At 35.2% G+C, this 23,516-nt stretch overlaps 1 protein-coding gene across 8 annotated transcripts in view; it reads left to right on the top strand.

Annotated features, from left to right (window-relative positions):
* The window catches only part of UBE2Q2 (ubiquitin conjugating enzyme E2 Q2), a 70,240-nt gene that overhangs the window by 9,381 nt on the left and 37,343 nt on the right, over positions 1 to 23,516 (top strand). For 5 of the 8 annotated variants that reach the window (XM_067755098.1, XM_067755093.1, XM_067755151.1 and 2 more), the window contains 7 exons: positions 1,608 to 1,709; positions 6,037 to 6,141; positions 13,359 to 13,415; positions 16,258 to 16,398; positions 19,182 to 19,266; positions 20,613 to 20,673; positions 21,427 to 21,517. In XM_067755098.1, coding sequence (XP_067611199.1) covers positions 1,608 to 1,709; positions 6,037 to 6,141; positions 13,359 to 13,415; positions 16,258 to 16,398; positions 19,182 to 19,266; positions 20,613 to 20,673; positions 21,427 to 21,517 — 642 coding nt within the window. The remainder of the gene's footprint in view (positions 1 to 1,607; positions 1,710 to 6,036; positions 6,142 to 13,358; positions 13,416 to 16,257; positions 16,399 to 19,181; positions 19,267 to 20,612; positions 20,674 to 21,426; positions 21,518 to 23,516) is intronic. The other 3 variants (XM_067755109.1, XM_067755136.1, XM_067755145.1) reach the window with 3 other exon arrangements.

Raw genomic sequence — 23,516 nt, 5'->3', positions numbered from 1 at the left:
ACAAATCTAAAACAATAAAAATGGTTTAGATGGTGTGTTCTCAAACTAGGCTGAAGAATTTAAAGAAAATGTAATAAGTAATTCTCTTTAAGAATAGGATTAATTTTGAAGACAGTCTGTTTACCTTTTAGCCTTAAAGAGGTTTGGGACACAGTAAGAGTTTGAGGAATGAGAATACAAAAATAAACCATTACTGAATGGATATAATGATGTCCTACTTCAATACAGTTTTTCTTTCTTTAAAGAACATTTTGTAAAATGCTTTAAAAATAATCAGTTTCTGTGGCTCCAACTATATTATAATTGAGATTAGAGTTCTCAAAGCAATGCTTCTTTAAACTGTTTCTGCAAAATTGTTGTTTCTCTATGACCAGAATCTAACTGTACCTAATACTAATACTAATGGCTTTTCCCTAATATATAATAGAAAACAGTGCAAATGAACAGAGTAAATGTCTGTTATTAGGTGGAAACATGTACAAGGGTGTGACTACCAGGAGGTTAAGATTATTGGAACCATTTTAGAGGCAGCCTATTACAGTGTTCAATAACATCATTGACCTGGATGAGCTGGAGCACGCAGACAGTAGCTGTACAAGGAGAATGCCTGTCTCAGAGCCCAACTCCAGTGGCTAGTGAGCACTATGACTAATGTCATAGTGGCTAATGTAGCCCTAAGACAGCTATGTTGCTGTCTGTTCTGCCTTTTAACACCTTGCTGTCTTGAAGAAGTAATCTTAACCTCATTTAAGAAATTTGTCCTTTAGAAGCCAGAGTCTTCCTTGCAATCTAAGAAGGGATGGGAAATTATTAGGAAAAAGGCAGAATTAAATGGGATTGATTTTTAGGGGCCAATAGGGGCCAATTTTCTATTGGAGAGAAATCTCAAAGTAGCTTCTGTAATTACACTACTCAGAAGGCAAGTAGTATAGTGAGTAGAAGATTTAAAAAATCATTTTTAACATTTGTAAGGATTTAAAAACATGTGCCTAGATATGTATTCCTTTGCTTTATTTAAAAAAATTCAGAGTTAGAGCTCATCTAGATAAATCTTAGAAATGTAGTTTTATTATATTAAAAGGCAAAAAGTAGTATGGTTTAACTCTGTAGACTACTTCAAGGTTGGGGTTTTTTAGTTTTTGCTTTTAATTTGTTTTTGCTTTTTGAGGGATTTATTGTGATTCCAGATTTTAAAGCCCTTAAATGTTAAAGCTGGTGAATCCAGGCCATGATAGACCTTTCTTTGTAGAGAAAGGAATCCTGTCTTCCTTGGTGCTTGCATACTTTTGATGAAACATAACTTGTGAAGTGTATTCTCTTCTGTTTGTTTTAAATCATACTGCTTACTGGGTAAAGTCCTTTTTTTTTAAGACTAATAAATTATGTAACATGGAACAGGAAAGATTAAACTGTAAAACATAATTTTTATTTAAAAAAATCCATTAAAAATTTTGTTTCTCCACACATGGATTTTAATGTGTTACTTTTCTTTCCATGATATGCTTTACTTAAATTTGTGGTCATCTTGCCATTTAGTGGTGAGGTTTAATTGCATATCCAGGTTATCCTGTCTGTAAATGTGTTTAATGTAGGTGTCTCTGTAACAGGAATCTTATCCATCTTCTTCACCAATATGGTTTGTGGACTCTGATGACCCAAATCTGACATCAGTTCTGGAACGTCTAGAAGACACTAAGAACAACAATTCGGTGAGAAAATAAGCCACACTACTTTTTGTTTCTCATGAACATATAGAATTTAAGTGTTAAGAGGTAATATGATATAGAAGCCTGATTAATGATTATTTGATAACCTGGTTTTTAGCTCCTTTAAGATTTCTTTTTTTTTTTTGTCCTTCATATTCTACTGTTTAATACCTGGTTTTTCATTTTTATTCCCCATAGGTATAGTCTTAATTTAGATCAGGAATTAGGTGGTCTCTTTTCCATGAATCCTAATCATTAAACTAAGCAGGCCTTTTTGGTTGGGACCACTAGCCAAGGTAGGAAGTAGAAAAAGGGAAAAAGATCAAGGTAGATGTGAGGGGGAAATAATGACAGAATGACACCAATTGCTGTTTCTGTCAAGAGTCTATAACTCTGAGTAAAAGTCAAAGGTATATAAATAAAAAGTTATTTTCTAATATATAAAACAATCTAACTTTCCATTTTAGAAACCTGGTTTCTTTGATTATAAAACTATAAGTGACCATTGTGAGAGAACTAATAAAATTAAAAACAACAAAAAAAGGAAAATAGAAATCTTATTTTCTCTACCTGATACAACCATTGTTGACATGATGGCTATTTTTTCTCGGTATTTTTTTCCCTTGCTAGTAAAATACACATACTCTTATACATATGTTTAAATAGTTGAGGTTATGTTTTATATAATTTAAATGCTTTTTTAAAGTTAACATTATCATTACATTTTTCCACGATGTCACAAAGTCCTTACAGAAAAATACCAATTATTATTTACAGGTGACATGATTGTTTACCTTAAAAAAAAAAATCGAAAGGTGTCAGCTGAAAAAGCGATTTTTAAGATGACTGGTTAAAAGTTCTATTATATAAAAATCAAGTTTTCCCAAATATCAGCTATAATCAGAAAATATGGTGGACAAGTATTTTATTGACAACTCTAAATACCTAGGAATAAGGTTAGGTGTGCAGGTTTTGTATCAAGAAAACTACAAAAATTTGCTGAGTAAAATGAAAGACTTGACTACTGTGTTCCTAGATGGGCAGACTCCATATTATAAATATGTCAGTTATCTGTATAGCTTCATGTTAGTTTATAAATTGAATGCAATTCCAGTAAAAATCCCAACAGATTTATTTTTGGGACTTGACAAGTGACTCTAAAGTTTTTGAAGAGTAAATAATCAAAAACAGTAATGGAGTTGAAAAAAAATGAGAGACATGTCTGACCAGATATTGAATAAAATAAAATATTGAGTACTGGCACCGAACTGGACAAGTAAAGGCAGTTAGAAGTTTAGAAACAGAGTCATGCAATTGAGAATTTAGAATGAGTTAAATCGAACCAAAATACTCAATAAGGAAAGGATAGATTGTTCTATTAATAATAAATGGGAGAACTAATGATTTGGGGAATTTAGAGACTTACCTCAGATTTTTGTCACCATAAGTTAGAGGTGGTTTAAGCACATCTATTCTTAAAATTAAGAACAGAAGAACATTGGTTTATAGAGTATTATAAGAGTAATAAGAGAGCCATGAAAGTTAGAGGAAAAAATTAAAAGCTAGACAGACATATGTTCACATCTCCAGCAGGGGAGGGGGCAACAGGACAGGTAAAGAGGGATAGACTTAGCTCCCTTACTGCTTAGGAGGTTGCCTCTAAAGATCTAAAGGTGTAAGTTTTGTAATAGTAGAAATGAGTGGGGTTATTTTTTGATGTCTAAAGTATCCATCAAAAAAATGCTCATAAAGTAAATTGACATAGGATATAAAATGGGATCCAATTTCATAAATAAATATTTACATAAAAGAAAAAAGCCAAAACTCACGCTTCACTCTTTCTTATACTCTCTGCCAGTTATTTTATTACCTAGTCTTGAATAAGAATAAGATCTATTTCCTCACCTTTAATTCATTTAATTCATTATAATCTGGATTCTGCCATCTTTGTTGTACTAAAATTTTTACTTCTAGTTGCCAAATCCAGGACTTCTTTTTTAGTCCTAAAGTTTCTGCAGCATTTTGATACTGTTGATTCTTTCCTTATTGAAACATTTCTCCATTCAACAAACACATATTCCTTATTGTCCACCAATAAAGAGCTGGTTAAATAAAAATTACTGTATAGTTTTATGATAGAATATCATGTTGAAGTTAAGAAGAATGCAGCCAGTCTTTCCACAAGAGCACATACAATGTTCCATACTAAGGTGAAAAAGCAGGGCATAGCATATTGTCTATAATCTGGCTCCTTTAGTATACGAAGTAAAAAAAAATAAATAAATAAAAATAAATCTATGCTGGATTATACATACCTTTTTTTCCACCTGGGTGGATACAGGAAACTATTAGTAGTAGAACGCAGAAAAGTATTTTTTAAAAAATTGGCTTCTATGCCAGGCTTTGTGGTAAGTGGTGGGTATAAAAGACAAGTCATATCCCTGTCTCTGGGAACTGATAATCTGATGAGGATTTCCATCAGATCACTGTCTCCTGTTTTTATCTCTTATTATTGCCTTGCCTTGGTCTCCTCTGAGCTCTTATTCCTTGGTCTGCCTCTTTCTTCTCATTCTGCGCTTTCTCTGAGTAATCTCTTCTACTCCCAGTACTTAAATCATGGCCTATATTCCAGTGATTCCTAAATCTGTATCTCTAGATAAAATTTATCTCCTGAGTTTGAAACCCATTATCTGTCTATATATCACGCAGATCCAGGGAATCTTACTCAGATGTGCTGTGGCTGTTCAAAATGATTACATCTAAATTTAAACTCATCTACCTCTTAGTACTCCACCTCCCGCATCATGTTTCCCCTCAAAAATTCTCTCTGTGATTGTGAATGGGGCAAAATGAAATAATGAAACTTGTTACCCATGTCTGAAGCTGGGAACTATCTTAGAGTTCTTTTTTATACCAGTGTTTCCTGACTCCCACCCCCTCAACTCCAGACTATCTAGTAAATTTCTAAGACCTGTCCATCTCCCTTCTATAAGTATTTCTTAAATTCTTCCCCATGATCTTAGTTACTTCCTTCGATCCCTCAAACACTTTTTTGGGTGGAGTGTGAAGTTGAAATTCCTGGAAGCTGTGCTGCCCTGTTTCTTACTGCTTGGTGCATCTCCACCACGCTGCTGTCTTTCCCACAGTGCTACCGTAGCTCTTCCTGTACCAGGGGTTGGAGTGTCGGGTCTGTGTCCAGCTCACCCTGCCTCGTCTTTGTTATGTACTGAGCACAAAACAGAGCTTATTGGATGGATAACAAATCCACGGTGGGGCTTTGCTGCTTTTTAAGCTTGAGGATATTTTTTTATACTAATTTACTGCTCAACTTTCCTCATTTTTACTTGCTCCATTGTCCACTTTGGAAAGGCTTGTTCTTTGCTTTGTTTAACCCATTCTAATTCTGTGTCTGTTTTCCTCAGTCCTTCATAAACCTGCTCCTTTCTCTTCATCTCTTTTCTTGGTTAGAGACATCCAGGAAACTGTTCCTGACCAAGTGAAGTAAGTTACCTTACTTGCTGCCAATCATGGCTACTGATAGTGACCATTCTTCTTAAATCATAATTCTAAACTTATACATTGAAAACAATTTTTTAAACAATGAAAAACATGTTTGTGCACATAATTTACCTTGCTTACTTAAAGTAATATGCTTAAAAATCTGGATTTAAAAATGGAAACGAGTTATTCTTTGCAGTTTTCCTAGTAAGGTTTTTGTTTGTTTGTTTGTTTAGACAAACACTTAAGAGCCTACTAAATGTCAAGTGTTTTCACAGAAGAGTTCATTTAATTTTTACCCTTATGAGAAGGTTTTAATTTCCTTGTTTTATAGATGGGGAGACTCAAAACTCAGGGCGTTAGATACTGTATCCAAGGTCACCTGGATTCCAAGGCTCTGTTTGCTAGACCACATTTGCCTCTACTTTCAAATGAATGACTGTGAAATATATAATTTTATAAACCGTGTGCAGCAACACTGCCTCTGTTTTTTGTAGCCTCATTAATGTATTAATGTACTCTTGTAAGTTACTAAGAAAAGAAGTTAACAACTGAAAATTAGACAATGTCTGGAGCTCCCCTTCCTCTGCCATTTTGTTGATGTCATTCTGCTAGGTATCAGTTGTCGGGATTGCACTAAAGCCATAGTAACTTTCTTACACTAGCAGCCCCTAAAATATTTTTTAAAGACTGTTATTTTATCTGTAGGCTGTAATTGAGCAGTAATAAACTTTTCTCATTTCCTACTGGATTAGTTACAGTAGTTATAGTGTTATTCATGTCTCTAAGGGCTCTTTAACATAATGCTTATTTACTGAAATGTGTTTTGTAGCTTCGTCAGCAGTTGAAGTGGTTGATATGTGAACTCTGCAGATTATATAACCTTCCTAAGCACCTGGATGTTGAGATGCTAGATCAACCACTACCCACGGGTCAGGTAAAGTAAAAATTCTCTAGTATTCAAGAGCTAAAATAAATTGTCTCAAGCACAAGTAAAACTAGGATGATTTCTCATTATTATACAACTTATTTAGAACTTAGTTTTTGTTTTCCTGTTGAATTGTTTTGTTTGTTTTAGGTACTAAAAATAACCTTTTCATTCTTGGGAGCTGCTCTTATTTACTATGACAGGCAAACAGTTGCCCCCTCTCTACCACCACCTTTTTGTTAATGTTCCTGGTTTCCATAACTGTTCCTTGCTTCTGCAGTTGTTTGCTTTTGTTTATTCACTTACCTTCACCTGGAATGCCATCTCTCTATACCCATTTTTGCTTCTTAAGTCCTAACTCAAATGTTATCTCCTCCAGGCAGCAGAAGTACCCACTAGCTCACCACCACTTCCAACCGCTCTGGATTTCTGGATTTACCTATTTAGGCATAATTTATTGATTTGTACAATAACAAAGATTTAGCTTTTATACCACCCACTTACCCACCCACCTCCCCTTCCTAAAACATCATTATATTTAGTAATATGAATAATCACCACTTATCATTAGGACTTTGTAGTGTAGAGTTTTATATTTCATCTGTACAGTTTTTTGTTTTGCAATGTCTTCCTTATAATAATAATTCTTAGTTAAAAAAGTTATGTTCTGTCTCTTTTCTATGAGATCTCCCTCTCTTCTGGAGCCTTTGGCTCTTCTGCACCAGTCTTGGCAGGTTCTTTTCTGGGCTGGCTATTAAGCTGTCATATTGAAATTTTTCTTGTCTCCTCTGCTGGAGTAGTAGATCCATTGTTTCCAGATTTCATGTCTTCTTTCTTGGCTTACCTTTTCTCATTTTGCCTGAGGAAAATGATTTTACGCAAGTAAAATCTTAGAAAAACGTCAAGGGGTAGTACATTTTCTGAGTTCTGACTTCTTAAAAAAAAAAAATATATATATATATATGTATAGCCAGACCACCATGGGTTTGAATCTTGGTTTAATTACCTAATTAGCTTGGGCTAATTACCTAGCAATATGTACATCAGTTTCCCATTTGCAAAATGGGGAAATGGTAGTAATACCTATATTTGGGGAGAGCTATAAAGATTAAATGAGTTGGTGCATGTAAATCATTTAGAGCAGTTCCTGATGCATAGTAAATGCCCAATAAATGGTAACTGCCTTCACTTGACTGATAGTGTGGTTGAATATATAATTCTAAGTTGAGAATAATTTTCCCTGAGAATAAATGGTAACTGCTGTTGTCTTCTAGTCAATGGTATTGAAGCCTGATGCCATTCTGAGTCTTAGTCATCTCTGTGCGACTTCGGGAAGCTTTTAGGACTTTGTCCTTTCCCTGCTGTTCTGAAATATCACAGTGGTGTACTGAGTTTTTTTGTTTGTTTGTTTGTTTTTTCCATTTTTGTTGGGTACTCAGTATGGATGGACCTTCTCAAATTTGGATTCTTGAATCTTTCTTCTTGGGTAAATGTTCTTGTATTTTTTTCTGTGGTAACTTTCTCCTTTCCATTCTTTATTTGTTCATTTTGGAATGCCTACTAATAGGATTTTAGACCTCCTCATTTGAGTCTTTGTATCTCTTATTATCACTGTATTCTGTCTCTTTGTCTTAATTTCAAATTCTGGAACATTTTTCTTATCTTTCAACTTCTGGAAATTTTATTTGAACAGTCATAACTTTAAGTTTTATTTTGGTTATTTATTGCTGCTTAACCAGTTACACTAGAACTTAATGGCTTAAAACAACAGTTCTATCTCGCACGACTGTGTGAGTTGGTTAGGCTTAGCTGGACAGTTTTTCTGCTGACTTCACTGTGCAGTCAGATAGTGGCTGGGACTGGTAGTTATTTGGACACATGACTGCACTGAAATGTCCAGCATGCCTTCTTCATTCACATGTCTGGTGCCTTGCTGTTCCTCACATGGCCCTTCTGTCCACATGACATCTCCTCATTCCAGGGTCTCTTTACGTGGCTTCTCTTTATTTAGGAAGGTAGTCAGAATTTTTATTTTTGGCTTCTAAGAGCACAAAAGTGGAAGCTGCCAGGGTTTCGTAAGGTTTAGATCTGGAACTGGCCCAGTGTCATTTCTACCATGTTTATTGGTTAAAGCAAGTCCAGGGCCAGCCCATATGGTGGGAGGGGTCCATATAAGGGATGAATGCTGGGAGGTGTCGTTCATTGTGGCTCCTCTCCAAAGATGAACCATAAGTTCTTGTTCTCTGATTATTCCTTATTGATAGCATTCTGTTTTTGTTTTTATCAATGTAATATATTCGTGAGTGTCTTTAAGGAGTTACTTTGATACTCTCCCTCAAGCATCTCTATTTTTCTTTAATAAGTTTAATAAGTCTTTAATAATTTTTTTTTTAGTTTATCTTGGTCTTTTTTTTCTTTCTGAAGACTTTCCTCATATATCTATTTATTCTCTGTTGCTTATTCATGTTTTTTCCTTCCTCTTCTTCATTCATATTTGAGAGAGGTGTACTGAAAGGCTGATTGGGAGTTCTTTGTTGCCAAGACTTGTCAACTGATCGCTTTTAGGAGGAATTTAAGCTGACTTCAACCCCCTATCCCCCACCCCCTATTTCCTGGCATAATCATAAATGATGGCTGGAACTATTTGGTTTCTCTGGACATGAAACCTTATAATCTCTTGCTTGAGGTAGATATGTATGCCTGAGTTTTGCTTAAGGAGAGCAGTGTGTTTTGGTGGCTGGACAGTTTGTTCTGTATATAGGCTTTCAGTTAATCTACATTTTCAATCCTATCCATCACTCCTGCTGTCGAAATGTACCTGGTGTCTGAGTCTAGAGCCTCTCCAGGGGGCTGTGGGACAAATTAGCCACCTGATTATCCCCTACCCTATGGCTTTACTTGTTTGCTCCATTAATTACCATTCTTCCATTCACTGTCATCTTCTAGCATGAGTGAATTCTTTTTTCTGCTGGTAGCCCCCTTTTATTTTTTGTTACCATTATGTGTTTGTACAGTGTTTATTCTTCATCGTATGTCTTCATTGTAATTCTAGTGGAGCCTCAGGAAAGAGATGGGAGAAGAATATATTTTATGTTCAATCTGCTTCTTTAGAATATTTGCAACTTAGGTTTTTAACTTAATATATCATGGACATAGTACATATAGATCTACCTTGTTTTTCACGACTGCATTTAATTCCATTCACAAGATATAACTTGTGAATTACATGAAGAAATTTCCTAATTTTGAGTCATCCTTGCATTCCCATAATAAACGTTCGGCGCCTACATAGGTTGGTAGTTGGGGGTGGAACACAATAGATGTGATACTTTATTTTTGGATTTTTATACTTTAACTGAGATTGTAATATAGTCTGTTTCCCTTTAAGCTCTTCGTGCTTCATTTTGGTATCAGGGTATAAGCAGTCTCATGACTTGGGAAGCTTTGTGTTTTTTTGTTTGTTTTTGGTTTTTTTGCGGAACGCGGGCCTCTCACTGTTGTGGCCTCTCCCGTTGTGGAGCACAGGCTCCTGACACACAGGCTCTGGACGCACAGGCCCAGCGGCCATGGCTCACGGGCCCAGCCTCTCCGTGGCATGTGGGATCCTCCCGGACCGGGGCACGAACCCGTGTCCCCTGCATCGGCAGGTGGACTCTCAACCACTGTGCCACCAGGGAAGCCCCAAGCCTTTGTTTTTTTCCTAAGATCTAGGACAGTTGTAATTTTCAACTGGGGGCAGTTTTGCCTCCCATGGGGCATTTGGAAGTATCTGGCTATATTTTGGATTGTCATAGCTGGCCGGGTTGGAGGAGTGTGCTGTTGGCTTTTTGTGGGTAGACAGGATGTTACTAAACATCCTGCAATGTCAGGACAGTTCCCCACAACAAAGAATTATTTGGCCCCAAATATCAATAGTTCCAAAGTTGAGAAAGCCTGATTTAAACAAAGATCTGAACCTGATCCATTTTTCTCTTCTGTGTATTAGTCTATTTAGATTTTCCATTTCTTCTGTCAGTTTTAGTAATTTTAGGTTCTAAAAAATTGGTAACTTCATCTATACATTTGAAGCTCTTGGAAAGATGTGCAGAGTATTCACTTTTTGCATCATCTTCATCTGTGGTTATAATCCTGAAGTTTCCTTGATTACTTGTCAGAGGCTTGTCTGTTTTATTATAATGGTCTATTGAAAGAACTGGCCCTTAGTTTTATTTGTTAAATTGAATGTTTTTATTTTTCAGTCCAGTCTTAATAATGTCTCCTTTTACGTTTTTAGTTTACTGGATCAATATGATTTAAAGTGCTTTTTTATCAAACATGTAAGGGTGTTTGTGTTTTTCCGAGTGCTGTTTGACTTTATTGCACAGGTTTTAAAATTTAGTATACTTATTTTCTAAATAGTTTGTGTTTTCTAAGTAGTTTGATTCCATCTCTTGTTCGTATCACTCTTATATTTTACAAGAAAAAGTTCGAAATAATATGTATTGAAAGCATATAGACATAAGTTTAGTATAAAAGTTATGGTGAATACCTGACAATTATACCACCTAGCCACCACCCAGGTGAAGAAATAGAACATTGCTAGCACTGCAGAATCTTCTGCAGGCTCCTTTCAGATTATCATTCCCTTGTATGCTAATCCTCTCCTTACTTTTCTCTAGTCTTATCACTCATATATGCAACCCTGAACAATATGGTTTAGTGTTGCCTGTTTTTTGAGCTTCATATTAAGTTATACTATGTAGTCTTTCATGTTTGTCTTTGCTCACCATTGTGAGTATATTCATTTATATTGTGTGTAGCTGTAGTTCTTTTACATTGCTGTATTTATTCCATTGTTTGAATGTACCATAACATACTTATCCATTTGACTGTTTACTGACATTTGGGTTAATTCCAGTTTTCTATTAGGAACAGTGCTACCATGATCATTCTTGTCTGTAGTACATGGTACACCCGTGCAAGTATGTCTCTGGGCATGTATTTAAGAGTGGATTACTGGGGCATGAGGGTCCATTTCTTCTTAAATTCAAGAATTATTTAGAAAAAAATGTTTTTAGAGATTCTCAGACAGCTTTGGGGTTTTTCGTTTTTCACTGTGGTCAGAGAATATGGCCTGTAACCTTTCAGCTGCATTAGCAGCAATTGCTTAGACTTAACCATTGATGTTGCTGTTGTCTCCGCTTATTGCTGTTTCTTGTATTCCATGGTTGCCCCTTTCTGAACTATATCCCTGAATAATGTCTCTTTTTTCTAGAAAGGATTTGTGGGGATGTGTATGAAGAGTGTTCCTTGAATACTGTGTCTGTTTTTATTATTCATTTAACAAATATTTATTTGACTCTGTGTAAAGCACTCTATGTACTCTATGTAAATGTTGAGGATCCAGTGCTGAACAAACACAGGTATGGCTCCCATCCTGATAGAACTAGATATCAAATTCTAAGTTCATAATTGAGTCTCTTCCAAGTTCTTTACACTTTTTTCTTCTGGTATTTGTTGTTACAGATGAAAAGGCTGATGCCTGTCTGATTCTTAGCTCTTTATATTTTTTCTTTCTGGAAGTCGGCATGGTTTTTTTCTTTAACTGTGAAGTATGGGGTTTTAATTTCCAACATTCCTTTGGGGCATTCAGAGCCACTTGCTATTATGAAGTCCTTCTTTAGGTTGGCAACATTTGTCCCTTTCCCTCATCTTCTGAATGAATGATGGATGAATATTGGATCTCTGTATTCCTATTTCCATTTCCCTAACTCTTCTCTTATTTTAATCACCTTCTCCCCGTCTCCCACCTCCTTTTTCTCCACATTTTAGGGGAATGTCACAGTTTGGTTGTCTTCTTCAGTCATAAATATTTTGTTCATTTAGGTCCATTGTTCTCTCTGGCCCCTCTGAGTTTTTTTTTTCTTTGAGGGGAGATCTTTTTGATTTTCCAAAACTTTCTTGTTCTTTACATAATAATCTTGTTAGGTTTTGTGGATGCAGTATCTTCTCAATTACTGCTAAAGATTCCAATTATTAGATTTTTAAATTCTGTTTTATTGCCTTCATTAATAATGCTTCAGGTCACTTTTTCTGCTTGTTCAACTTGGTGCTTTCTTTCAGATTGCTAGTTTTCTTCAAATATCTGGTGATGCTTGGTTATCTACTCATTTATAGATGAGGTATACCATTGATCAGTATCAGTTGTTATGAGTGTCCTCAGCAATTGTCAGTCTTCTGTGCTATGGCCTCCCCTTTCTGGTTTTGCACACCTGTGCTCTGCCTGTGGCACGTGAATGGGGACGTGCTGGCAGGTGGACTTTTACAACTCCTGAGTAAAAGGGAGAGATAAATCTGTTAAGAAATTTTGCTGCTGCATTGAGTTACATTAAAAAATTGTCTTTTCTCTCTGGTTCTGACACACTAAGAGGCCAGCAAGGTTGGCGTCCTATATGAGTGTGATCCTTACCAGCTGTAGTTGGAACAAATACAGCAAGAATTTCTAGGGGAAAAAAATCCTACTAAATTTTTATATATTGTGTCGTAGAGAACTGTGCTGTGGTCCAGGAAGCTTGTCTTTATGAACTCTGACAAAACTAGGTATGAAGGCCCTTCTTGAAACCTCGTCAGATTCGTTGTGAATGAGTGTTAAATTGTGTCTTATACAGAAATATTGTGGTAAATGACATGTTGTTTAAAAAAAAAAAAAAGAAAAATAGCTCCTTAGTGAAATGGTGATCACTTTGTAACTTTTAGTTTTGTACAGTGTCTATGCCTGTGTAACACATTTGACCTTTTAAAATGTAAGCCAGTAGAATTTATGGAAAGATTCAGGCTTTTCAAAGCTAAAAAGGTAGATATTTTAAGAAACCCATCGTCTGGGGTATTTTAAGCAAAAGAAGCCATTAGCCTTATACACGTAGCTATATGTGTAAAATGTTTTCTGACTTTAAATTAGAATATGTTTAAATTTTTTTTCTGTTTTGCTTTATATTTGACTAATTGCCTTTCTTAATTTCTAAGGCATCTATTAAGTTGAATTTTTCAAAATTGCTTCTTCTTAAAAAGCTGATACATATTATTTGTCAAATCAAAGCTGAATTTAAAAGTAAATGTTTCAACTTTAATAAGCTCTTAGTGGAACTGCAGTGACAGATGATTGATACTTTGTCCCTAAAATCTTCTGAAGTACTCAGTGTTTGCTTACTTATTCTGTGTAGTCCTGGCAAACTCTTTTCTCTTTGCAGAATGGGACAGCAGAAGAAGTGACTTCAGAAGAGGAGGAAGAGGAAGAGATGGCTGAAGTAGGTATTTTATATAAGAATAACATTTCATAACTATCTTCACTTTTGAACATTTTATTAATTTTCTAATCTCCTTTATAAACCATTGTTAATGTGGAATAATGAGAAGCACATTGAATTTGTAATTTAATACAATTTCTAAAATCTGGCTTTACCTCTAATTCATCGTATACTTTTTAGCAAATTTCTTATCTGATGTCCTTGGATTTTATTTCATGGAAAATAAGAGCTCTTAACATTTAGCACTAAAATTATATTTACATTTAATAGTAATCAGTACTTAACCTGATTTGGTTTAAGAATAGGAACTACGAAGTTTCAGAATTTTTGTGTTTGAATAAAAGGAGAATTTGACCACATTTCAGTGACTATTCACTCGAAGTAATGAAAACTATCTCATGTTGAAAAATCATCTAAGAATATCAAAGAGGAAATTCCAAAGACACTGAGCTTAAGTCAGTTTAGTTGCCAGCCATTGATAAAATTTTAGACGTTTTTAGGCTCTGAGTCTTTGCATTTAAATTCAAACTTCATAATGAAGAATCTGTGTCTCTACATTGACCTGATACAAGAGATTTGAGTTCCACAGTCTTGGTTTTAAAACATTTTTCTGTTTGGATCTTAGAATTAATTTAGGTTATTACCTTAAATCTAAAATACACTTCTTAGAATGCCTTAGAACTAAAATAGTTGTTGGTTTGTTTTGTGAGTCTGGAAGTAAAATAGTTCTTAACATTGTCCAGTTAGAATGATTTTTGGGGGGATAGATTTTTTTTTTAAATGTTTTCATGCAGTTTAACTTAGGAATAAACTGCAAGAAAACATTAAACTGGGACTTCCCTGGTGGTACAGTGGTTAGGAATCTGCCCTCCATTGCAGGGGGACGTGGGTTCGAGCCCTGGTCTGGGAAGGTCTCACATGCCGCAGGGCAACTAAGCCCGTGCGCCACACATACTGAACCTGCTCTCTAGAGCCCGTGAGCCACAACTGCTGAGCCCACGTGCCACAACTACTGAAGCCCGCACACCTAGAGCCCGTGCTTTGCAACAAGAGAAGCCACAACAATGAGAAGCCTGTGCACCTCAACGTAGAGTAGCCCCACTTGCCGCAACTAGAGAAAGCCCGTGCACAGCAACAAAGACCCAACACAGCCAAAAATAAATAAATAAGAAAAAAAGAAAAATTAAACCTTTACCATGGGTCCAATGTACAATAAAGTAGACATTGTACTCAAAGAGTTTATGTACCTTTCTTTTTTCCCCTCACAAGATAATATGAAGAAAGGACAGCAGCATTTAGGGAAATCTACAAAGGTGGGATGGACTTTGGAGATGTCAAATTAGGATAGGTGAAAAGATATCCTAGGCAACTAAAATAATGTGGTAAAAAGGCCCAGAACAACCCTGGGCATGGTGTGTTTGGGTGCATTGGACGCTGTCCTTTTGGGAGAAGGACATTGCTGTATTGGAGTCTTGGAAAGCAAGTTTGGCTAGAAAAGGCAGATGGCTAAGTCTTGAATTAGAGACAAATATGTTTATATTTGGTATGATTGTTGGTAAGGCCTTAAGCAGAGAATAGTGTACAGTGAATATTGTTTTGTAAAGATGATAATGATGAATTCTGTGTTGATTAATACTCAAGTGGAGAAATTTTGTGGATTAGAACATGACTGAGATTGAAGTTGGAGGAGGAGGAGGAGGAGGTACAGGCCAAGGGTATTTGTGAGAACTCTGAAGAAAACAAGTGTAGGACAGAAAATTGTAGCTGAAAGGTGCAAACCAGGGGGAGGGAGCTCCATGAAGCATGCAGTCATAGACACGGTATGAATAAGAAAGGAATGTAATAGGAGCTGAAGAGATGGCAGTCCAAGAAAAAGACCATTGAGTCTGGACGAAAGTGGTCTAAATTATTAACCTGGTCTAGAAATCACAGTGAATTAGTCTGCTTGATAAAGTGGAGATAAAGTATAAACTACTTCTTTAGAGATTTTGATGATTGAGGTAAAGTTAGAAGAAAGGTAATAGAAAAAGGTTAGGATTTATTATACAAATCTATGCAGAATTTTTAAATTTGTAAGAGCTGATGCTAAGGGAAGGGAGGGAGAAGAATGTTGTAGTGATTAAAGATGTTGGCTTAGCGATACTCAAATTCTTTTTCTAACTTTTTTCCTAATTATAAAAATCAATAGGTGCTCACTACAGAAAACTTGGAAAAGGAAAAGCACTAAATGTCTCTATTGATAATTATTAGTATTTCAGTATGTGTCCTCCTATTCTTTTTTTCTATGCTTATTTTGGCATAACTAAGATTCTATATATTCATTTTTGTATTCTGTGTTTTTCATTTCATTATTGATACAGAAGAAACCATTATGCTGTGTTGGCATTTTAATGGTCTTCCGGTATTCCATTGAATTAAGTTAACTGTTCTGATATTTTGCGCATGAAGATTTTGTTTTTGTGGTTATAAAGTTGAAATAGGCATCTTTATGCCTAAATCTGTGTTCACATTTTAGACTAATTTCTAAACTGAATCTAGTAGATTTCTAGAAGTCGAGTTATGGTTCTTGGTACCTCATGCTAAACTGTTGCAAAAGTTCCCTTTAATAGGAGATTTAAAGCAATTTAAGATGGCTCATTTGGTAGTAGTTATGGCTTTGTAAAACTATTAAATATGCTTTACTCAGATTCTAGCTTTAAAGTATAGTATATAAAAGGAGAGAACCTTTTGAATGGAATGTGAAGGCTTTTTTAGGATACATGTATTCTCTTTGTTCTCTGAGTCAGGAATAATTTAGCTTTTGACATGAGCTTGAATAAGCTAAATTTTTAAATTTTTTTAGGATATAGAAGACTTAGATCATTATGAAATGAAGGAAGAAGAGCCTATTAGTGGGAAAAAGTCAGAGGATGAAGGAATTGAAAAAGAAAATTTGGCAATATTAGAGAAAATTAGGAAGACTCAAAGGCAAGACCATCTAAATGTAAGTATGTGTAAATGTATAGAACCTGGACTTTTGTGGTTAAGTAATTACGGTTGACCCTTGAACAATGCTGGGGTTAGGGGTGCTGACCTTGCACCGAAATCCACGTATAGCTTTACAGCCAGCCTTCCATATCCACGGTTCCACATCCGAGGATTCAACTAACTGCAGATTGTGTAGTACGTATTGAAAAAATCTGCATGTAAGTGGATCCACGCAGTTCAAACCTGTGTTGTTCAAGAGTCAGCTGTATAGGAATAATATAAATACAGGGCAATTCAATAAGATACCAATCAAAGCCACCCCCCTCCATCCCTGCCTTGGTTGTAGATTCAGCCATATGTTTTGTTGCCCTAGTTTCCCACCCCCCCCCCCACAACATTTCTCATCTATTGATAGGCACTTTCTACCCCGTTCATCTGAAATCATTGACTTTCCAACTTGTTTATCCTGTTTTCTCTCCTTACCTTTCTCCTGTGGGATGTGCAAATTTAAATTCAGTCTCTCGTACAAAGTATGATTCAAATTCTTTCTTCTTCATGAAGCTGCCATCTGGTTTGTCCTGCCCTGACTGAACCAAAAGTAATTTTTTCTTTTGACTTAACATCTTTTATGTGAAGCAGCATGGTGACAAACACAGCTGTGTGGCTTCATTTTCCTCAATTCTATAATGTGGACATTATGTACCATTTAGATGATTCCTGTAAATAATAAATGAGAACGATGTATATAAAATGCCCAGAGTAGGGAAATATCAAACTAAAGTCTAGCTATCCATCTCAATACTTATTATTTACTTACTGCCTTTGTTTTAGAGCTATTTATCAAACCCATGAAATCTGAGAACCAGTTCTTTTGTCCTGAGCATAGGTTCTCAAACACAGGGAATGAATTGTTATGCAAGGAGATGACAAGTGTTGTAAACAGGTAGATTACTCTCACTTCTTCAGTCCTATTTACTGTATTAATGTAATTGGCAAATCTTTCTTTAGAGAGCAAAGAAATTTAGCCAAGTCCTTATCTTGATTATTTTTTTTTAAAAAAGCTTGTAGTATCTAAGTTAAAGATATTTACGATACTTTCTGTATCTTGTGATTGCTTCCAGTTTGTGTGTTATAGTCAAAACTACAAATTATTGAACACTATCACATGACAAACTAAGCAAAGTCTTTTAACGTTTATATGCCTTCCCATTTGATTTCTTTTGTAAACCTGATTTTCTACCCCACCTCAAAGTGTAGTGCAACTTTTGAAGGTGCAACATTTAAAATTTTACAAGGTCAGGTTTTTTTAATTCAGAAGACATTCTAAATGTTTTTGTCTTACGATAAATAGTTCCATTCATATTCAGTCTTAGGATAAGATACTGGTGCATTTTCATCTTCAGAGAAGGTGGAACACTGAAAAGAACTGAAACCAGTTGCATATATGTGGACATGTTGTTTCTCAATTTCTTAATATGTAAACTAGATAGTTAGTATAAGATTCTTATAGTCTGATTAAGGGACCTGCTTTAGTTAATGTATCACATTGAGGGTCTTCTAGTATTTCCAAAAATGCATGGAGCTACTACACATCTATTAGAATGCCCAAAATCTGGAACACTGAAAACACCAAATGCTGGTGAGGATGTGGAGCGACAGGAAACTTTTCTAATCGCTGATGGGAACGCAAAATGGCACAGCCACTTTAGAAGACTGGCTGACAGATTCTTTCAAAACTAAACATACTCTTACCATACAATCCAGCAATTGAGCTCCTTGGTATTTGCCCAAATGAATTGAAAAGTTATGTCCACACAAAAACCTGCATGTAGATGTTTATAGCAGCTTTGTTCATAATTGCCAAAACTTGGAAGCAGTAGGAAAATGGATAAATAAACTATAGTACATCCAGGCAGTGGAATATTAGTCCCTGCTAAAAAAAAAAAAAAATAATGAGCTGTCAAGGACAGGATATAGACATGGAGGAACCTTAAATCCATATTACTAGGTGAAAGAAGCCAATCTGAAAAGGCTGCAGACTGTGTTTTCAACTATATGACATTCTGAAAAAGGCAAAACTATGGAGACAGTAAAAAGATCCGTGGTTGCCAGGGGTTTCGGGGTGGGGGGTGGGATGAATAGGCGGAGCATGGAGGACTTTTAGGGCAATGAAAATACTTTCTATGTTATTATGATGGGCGGATACTTGTCATTATCCAAATCCATAGAATGTACAGCACCAAAAGGTAAAGGTACCTTAAGGTAAATTATGGACTTCAGGAGTAATGATGTGTCCAAATAGGTTGATCAGTTGTAAGAAATGTACCTCTGAAGGATGCTGATAATGAGGGAGACTATGCACTGTGGGGGGCAGCTATATGGGGAATCTCTGTACCTTCCTCTCAATTTTGCTGTGAACCTAAAACTGCCCACCCCAAATAAAATCGTAAAGAAGAAAAAAATTAATAAATTTTTTTTTAATTGATGGAATTTGAAATAGACCCTTACTAGTTCTAGGCTATTGGAGTGGCCATGGTGATCTGAACATAGGTTAGCTGTTTATTTATTTTTTTTCAGATGACAAATAGTAAATGAGTCAGACCTGCCCCAAATTTATATTCCTACTGAAACTTCATGATCATTGATTTAATTGAACTTAACTTTTTTGACTTCTTAAAATGTTGAGTGGTGATCCATTTTTACGATATCATTGTAAACGTTTATTTCAGGTTCAGATACCTTAAATCTTTAGTTATTTAAATCAGTAGATCCTGGTAAACAGCAAATTTTATGTTTCAGGGTGCAGTGTCTGGGTCTGTACAAGCTTCAGATAGACTTATGAAAGAGCTCAGGGACATATACAGATCACAGAGTTATAAAACAGGTAAGGACCTCTGGATCTCTGCTGTTGTCCTTATGCCCTTTTAAATTTTCAGATAGTAACTTCATTTCTTATAGTATAACTGGACAGAAACAGAAATGTTTATTAACTTTATTTTAGGAATGTGAAACACAAATTTAATCAAGTTACCAAAAGACGGGGTAAAATAGGATGAGTTCACTTGTTTGGATTTTTAAAAATGTTTTTATGGACACATAATTTTTTATCTTCTTGCTGATGGGGATTAACTCATGATTTTTATCTTCTGGGAAAGGTACAAGAAATATATGCTTTGGAAAATAAATGAGTATATGTTTATTGTATGAACAGAGAACTGTTGTCAAGTTGATTTTTATGTTCTTTTTTCCTTTTTTTGAAAACAACATAATCAACTCTTATTGTAGTTAATGGTATTACTTTTAAAAATTTATAGTTTGACTTAAGAGTTCTTTCTTACCCAATAAGGCTTAAATATTATGGAATCTCTCTAATTGAAATAAAATTCCCTCAGATTATTGCAGAGAGTCTAACAGTATTGAATAAGAGAAAGAGCCAAACTTTAGTTTGTTTGAAAAGGTAGCATTATGATCCATTAAGAATTTTTCGGAGTGATCAAGTCTAAATCATTAGAGCTTACTTAAAAACAAACAAGCAAAAAAACCCCCCTACTTTATAGAGTCCAAGATAAGTCAAATTTGTTTCTGAGGTTGTTAGAAGTTTTGGTGTCCTAACAGTTCCTCTTAAAAGAAATCTAAAAGTTTGTGTGTAGAAACATAATAAAGTTAAATATTTGAATACTGGTTTACCTTAAAATGTTCAGTCATCACTTGTTTGTTACTGCATTATTTGTAGTAGCAAAAAATTAAATTAATAACCAGCTATATGGTGGAATTAAGTTATGGCTTATCCATAAAATAAATTACTACAGTTATTAAAAAGATTGACAATAAATTTTTATATTCTAATGGAAAGATGTCCCAAAAAGTTGAAGAAAGATTATAAAACTGTATGTAGAGAGATTCCATTTTAATAGAACTGTTTGCATATATGCATAGGAGAAAAGTCTTAAGTACATATGATTTTGCATAAGCTTTTTTTTCCTCTTACAATTAATGGTAAACAGTTTTTCAACCCCAAAAATACTCTTCATTGATGGCTTTAGTTGTTCATCTGTTAACGGTATAAGATACTCAGCTCCAGCACCAAAATATTTATAATGCAGCTTAGTTGTTCCATGTTTTAATGGCAAAATTCGTAGCTTTTGTTGGCTATTTAGTGTATATATTTACACCAGAGCAATAGTTATAAGATCAAATGAAGAGTAACTAACATGCCCTATACCTTTACAGGGATTTATTCAGTGGAACTCATAAATGACAGTTTATATGACTGGCATGTTAAACTGCAGAAGTAAGTGCTTTTTTATGCTAATCCACTCTTTTTAATGGTAGACTATCACAGTGGAGATTTTTTTCCCCCTTAATTTGATACCTATTTACTGTGGCTTTTACTTACTGTTTCTGTAGAAATAGTTCTTAGGTTGTTAAAATGAGTTGTTTCTTGGGCTTAATAAGTAAAGTGAGAAAGAAGGAGGAGAAAAAGAAGAGCCAGCTGTGGGAAAAAGTGTTTCATGGAGTTAATGAGACAATTAGGAACTATACAAACAAAAGTGTATAAATAACTTGATGAGATTGACTGTGACAACCAGTTTATATTTGAAATAAGAAATTTGAGTAGGGCCTGAATATATAGAACAGTTGTAGACAAATTTAGATTTTTTTAGTGATTTCACTTTTTCTGGTCTTGTCCATGGTAAATTTCTCTCCTTGAACCCCTTGTCTAATAATACAGTTTGAGAGAAGCAGACTTTCTTGAGAAGATTATGTACATATGACCCTTTCCTTTAGAATAACTGCTAACTTTGCATGCCCTTAGGAGAGTAGGTGTAGAATACTGTGATCTCTTTTTGGACATTTAATCCCAAGGCGTTGGAGGCTATAGTTAATTTGTTTTTCCAGGAACCATAGAGCAGCTTTAGACCTTCTCTGTTTGGAATTTACCCTAGGGGCTCTGTTTTAGCTCTTGGAATGGTTCATTTTTGAGTTTAGTGAGAAAAAAAATCTGACTTTTTGTTTGAACTGTTTTTTGTTTTGTAATTCTTAGGGTTGATCCTGATAGTCCTTTGCACAGTGATCTTCAGATCTTAAAAGAAAAAGAAGGCATAGAATATATTTTGCTTAACTTCTCTTTTAAGGTAAGAAAATTGTAAGGGGACTCCATATGCTTCTAATGGCAACGTATATTTGTACAATTGCTTTGGAAAACCATTTGGTATAACTTGGTAAAGTAGAAGATACTCATATCCTGTGGTCCAGGAATTCTCCTCCTAGATATATAACCTGCAAGAAATGAGTACTTAGATGCACCAGGAGACAAACACAAGAATGTTCAAAGCAGCATTGTTTATAATAGCCTCAAATAAAAATAACCCAAGTGTCTGTTCCAATAGAATGGAGCACTGTGGTATTCATAAAACGGAATAGAGCTATGTGCAACAAGATAGATGAATCTTAAACACAGTGTTGAGCAAAAGAAACCATATTCCCAAAACATGTTTTGTACCATTTCATTAGTACAGCTCAAAAATAGGTAAAACTGAATTATATTATTTAAGCATGCCTTCTCATCGGAGGCAGTATTCCCCCGAATGGGGTGAAAATTGGTCCTTGGAGTGAAAAAGTCTTAAATATTACAATAGTCTGTAGCCCTTCAAAGGGCCACAATACATAAATAGATACACAGTATGTCTGTGGTATTAAAAGTTTTGTCGGGGAGCAGGACGGGGAGGAGTTAGGAAAAAATTATTCTAAAAAGGCTTCTTAGTGGAACAAAAATGAGAAATATTTATGGATTCATACTTGGGCAATAAAACTATCAAGAGAAACGAAGATGTGATTACCAGACAGTTTAGGATAGCAAGTACATCTAGCTAAGAGGGGAGGGAGTTGTGAGCTGAAAGGGACACATGGGGGCTTCTTGTTTATTGACTGTAGTCTGTTTCTTGACCAGGGTGGTAGTTGCATGGATACTATTTCATGCTAGTTTGTAATGGTGTACCTTTATATTTTATGCACTTTTCTAAATTTATGTGTTATATTTGTTTTTAAAAGATGCTAAAAAATAAAGGTTAAAGCAATGGAATCTACGTAAAATGTAGTGGTTTTAAATCTTTGTTTAAAAAAAGTAGGAAGTGTTTCTAAGGGGTTATATTTTAATTATTTGGAGCTTCTTTTTGACCTGTTCTTTGAAATTGAGAAAAAATTGTGTAACAGTTGTCTTGCAGGTAAACTTTTTTTTTCCCCCCATTTCAGTTAGGTGGACTTCAATGCACTAGGTGCTATAGAAGGCTTGAGGACATGGGGCATCTAAATAATCCCTGTTCTTCAAGAGCCTGTAGTCTTTCTGGGGAGAAATCTGTGAGGGAAACTGTAGGGCTTTGGAGATCATGATGAAGAGTCTGGGAGCTTACCTTAATGCAGTAAAAAGCCAACAGAGGTTTTTAGGCAGGGGCATGATTGATCTGTTAGGCTTTTTATTTTATTTTTAAAGAAGAATTAGTATGCCTTCAGCATCAGAGTAGATAGGATAGAGTAGATTTCTGGGAGACTAGTTGGGGACTTTGATTTTAATCTGAGCAAAGAGCAATGAAGGTTGGTAGTGGTAGGAATAGGTGAGAATAGATGGATATGAGATGTTTTGAAGGAAGAAAACAAAAGACATGAAAGGATACTTTTATACTTGCAAAAAGGGTAATTTTCTGAAAGCTGCTTACTTAGCTTTTGTGTGTGTATATTCTTGTTTGGGCTTATATCCTCATTTATGATTGAACTTTCTTCAAATAGCCCAAATGTCAAATGTCATTGTTTTCCCACAGCTTTGTTATTGTAGAAATTATTGTGGCTATCAACTGGGTTGTCTTCCTAGAGAGTGAATCTGGTATATATTTACTGAAATTGCTAGTGACTGTATTTTTACTGATGCATATGGTGAAGAAAAACCCTAAGAATGTATCTTTTTAAAAAATACATGCAAAATATTTTTAACCTGAAATCTAAGCAATCATATTAAATCATATTCCCATAGGCCCAACACCAAGCTTAAGAAATAGAACCTTATCAATATCTTTGAAGACTGATGTGGGCCCCTCCCCTCTTACTTCGTCTTTCAGAGATATCTTTTAAGGGAATCTGAAA

The sequence above is a fragment of the Pseudorca crassidens genome, chromosome 1, assembly GCF_039906515.1.
Source record: "Pseudorca crassidens isolate mPseCra1 chromosome 1, mPseCra1.hap1, whole genome shotgun sequence".
NCBI lineage: Eukaryota > Metazoa > Chordata > Mammalia > Artiodactyla > Delphinidae > Pseudorca > Pseudorca crassidens.
This window is presented reverse-complemented; position numbering and strand designations above follow the sequence as displayed.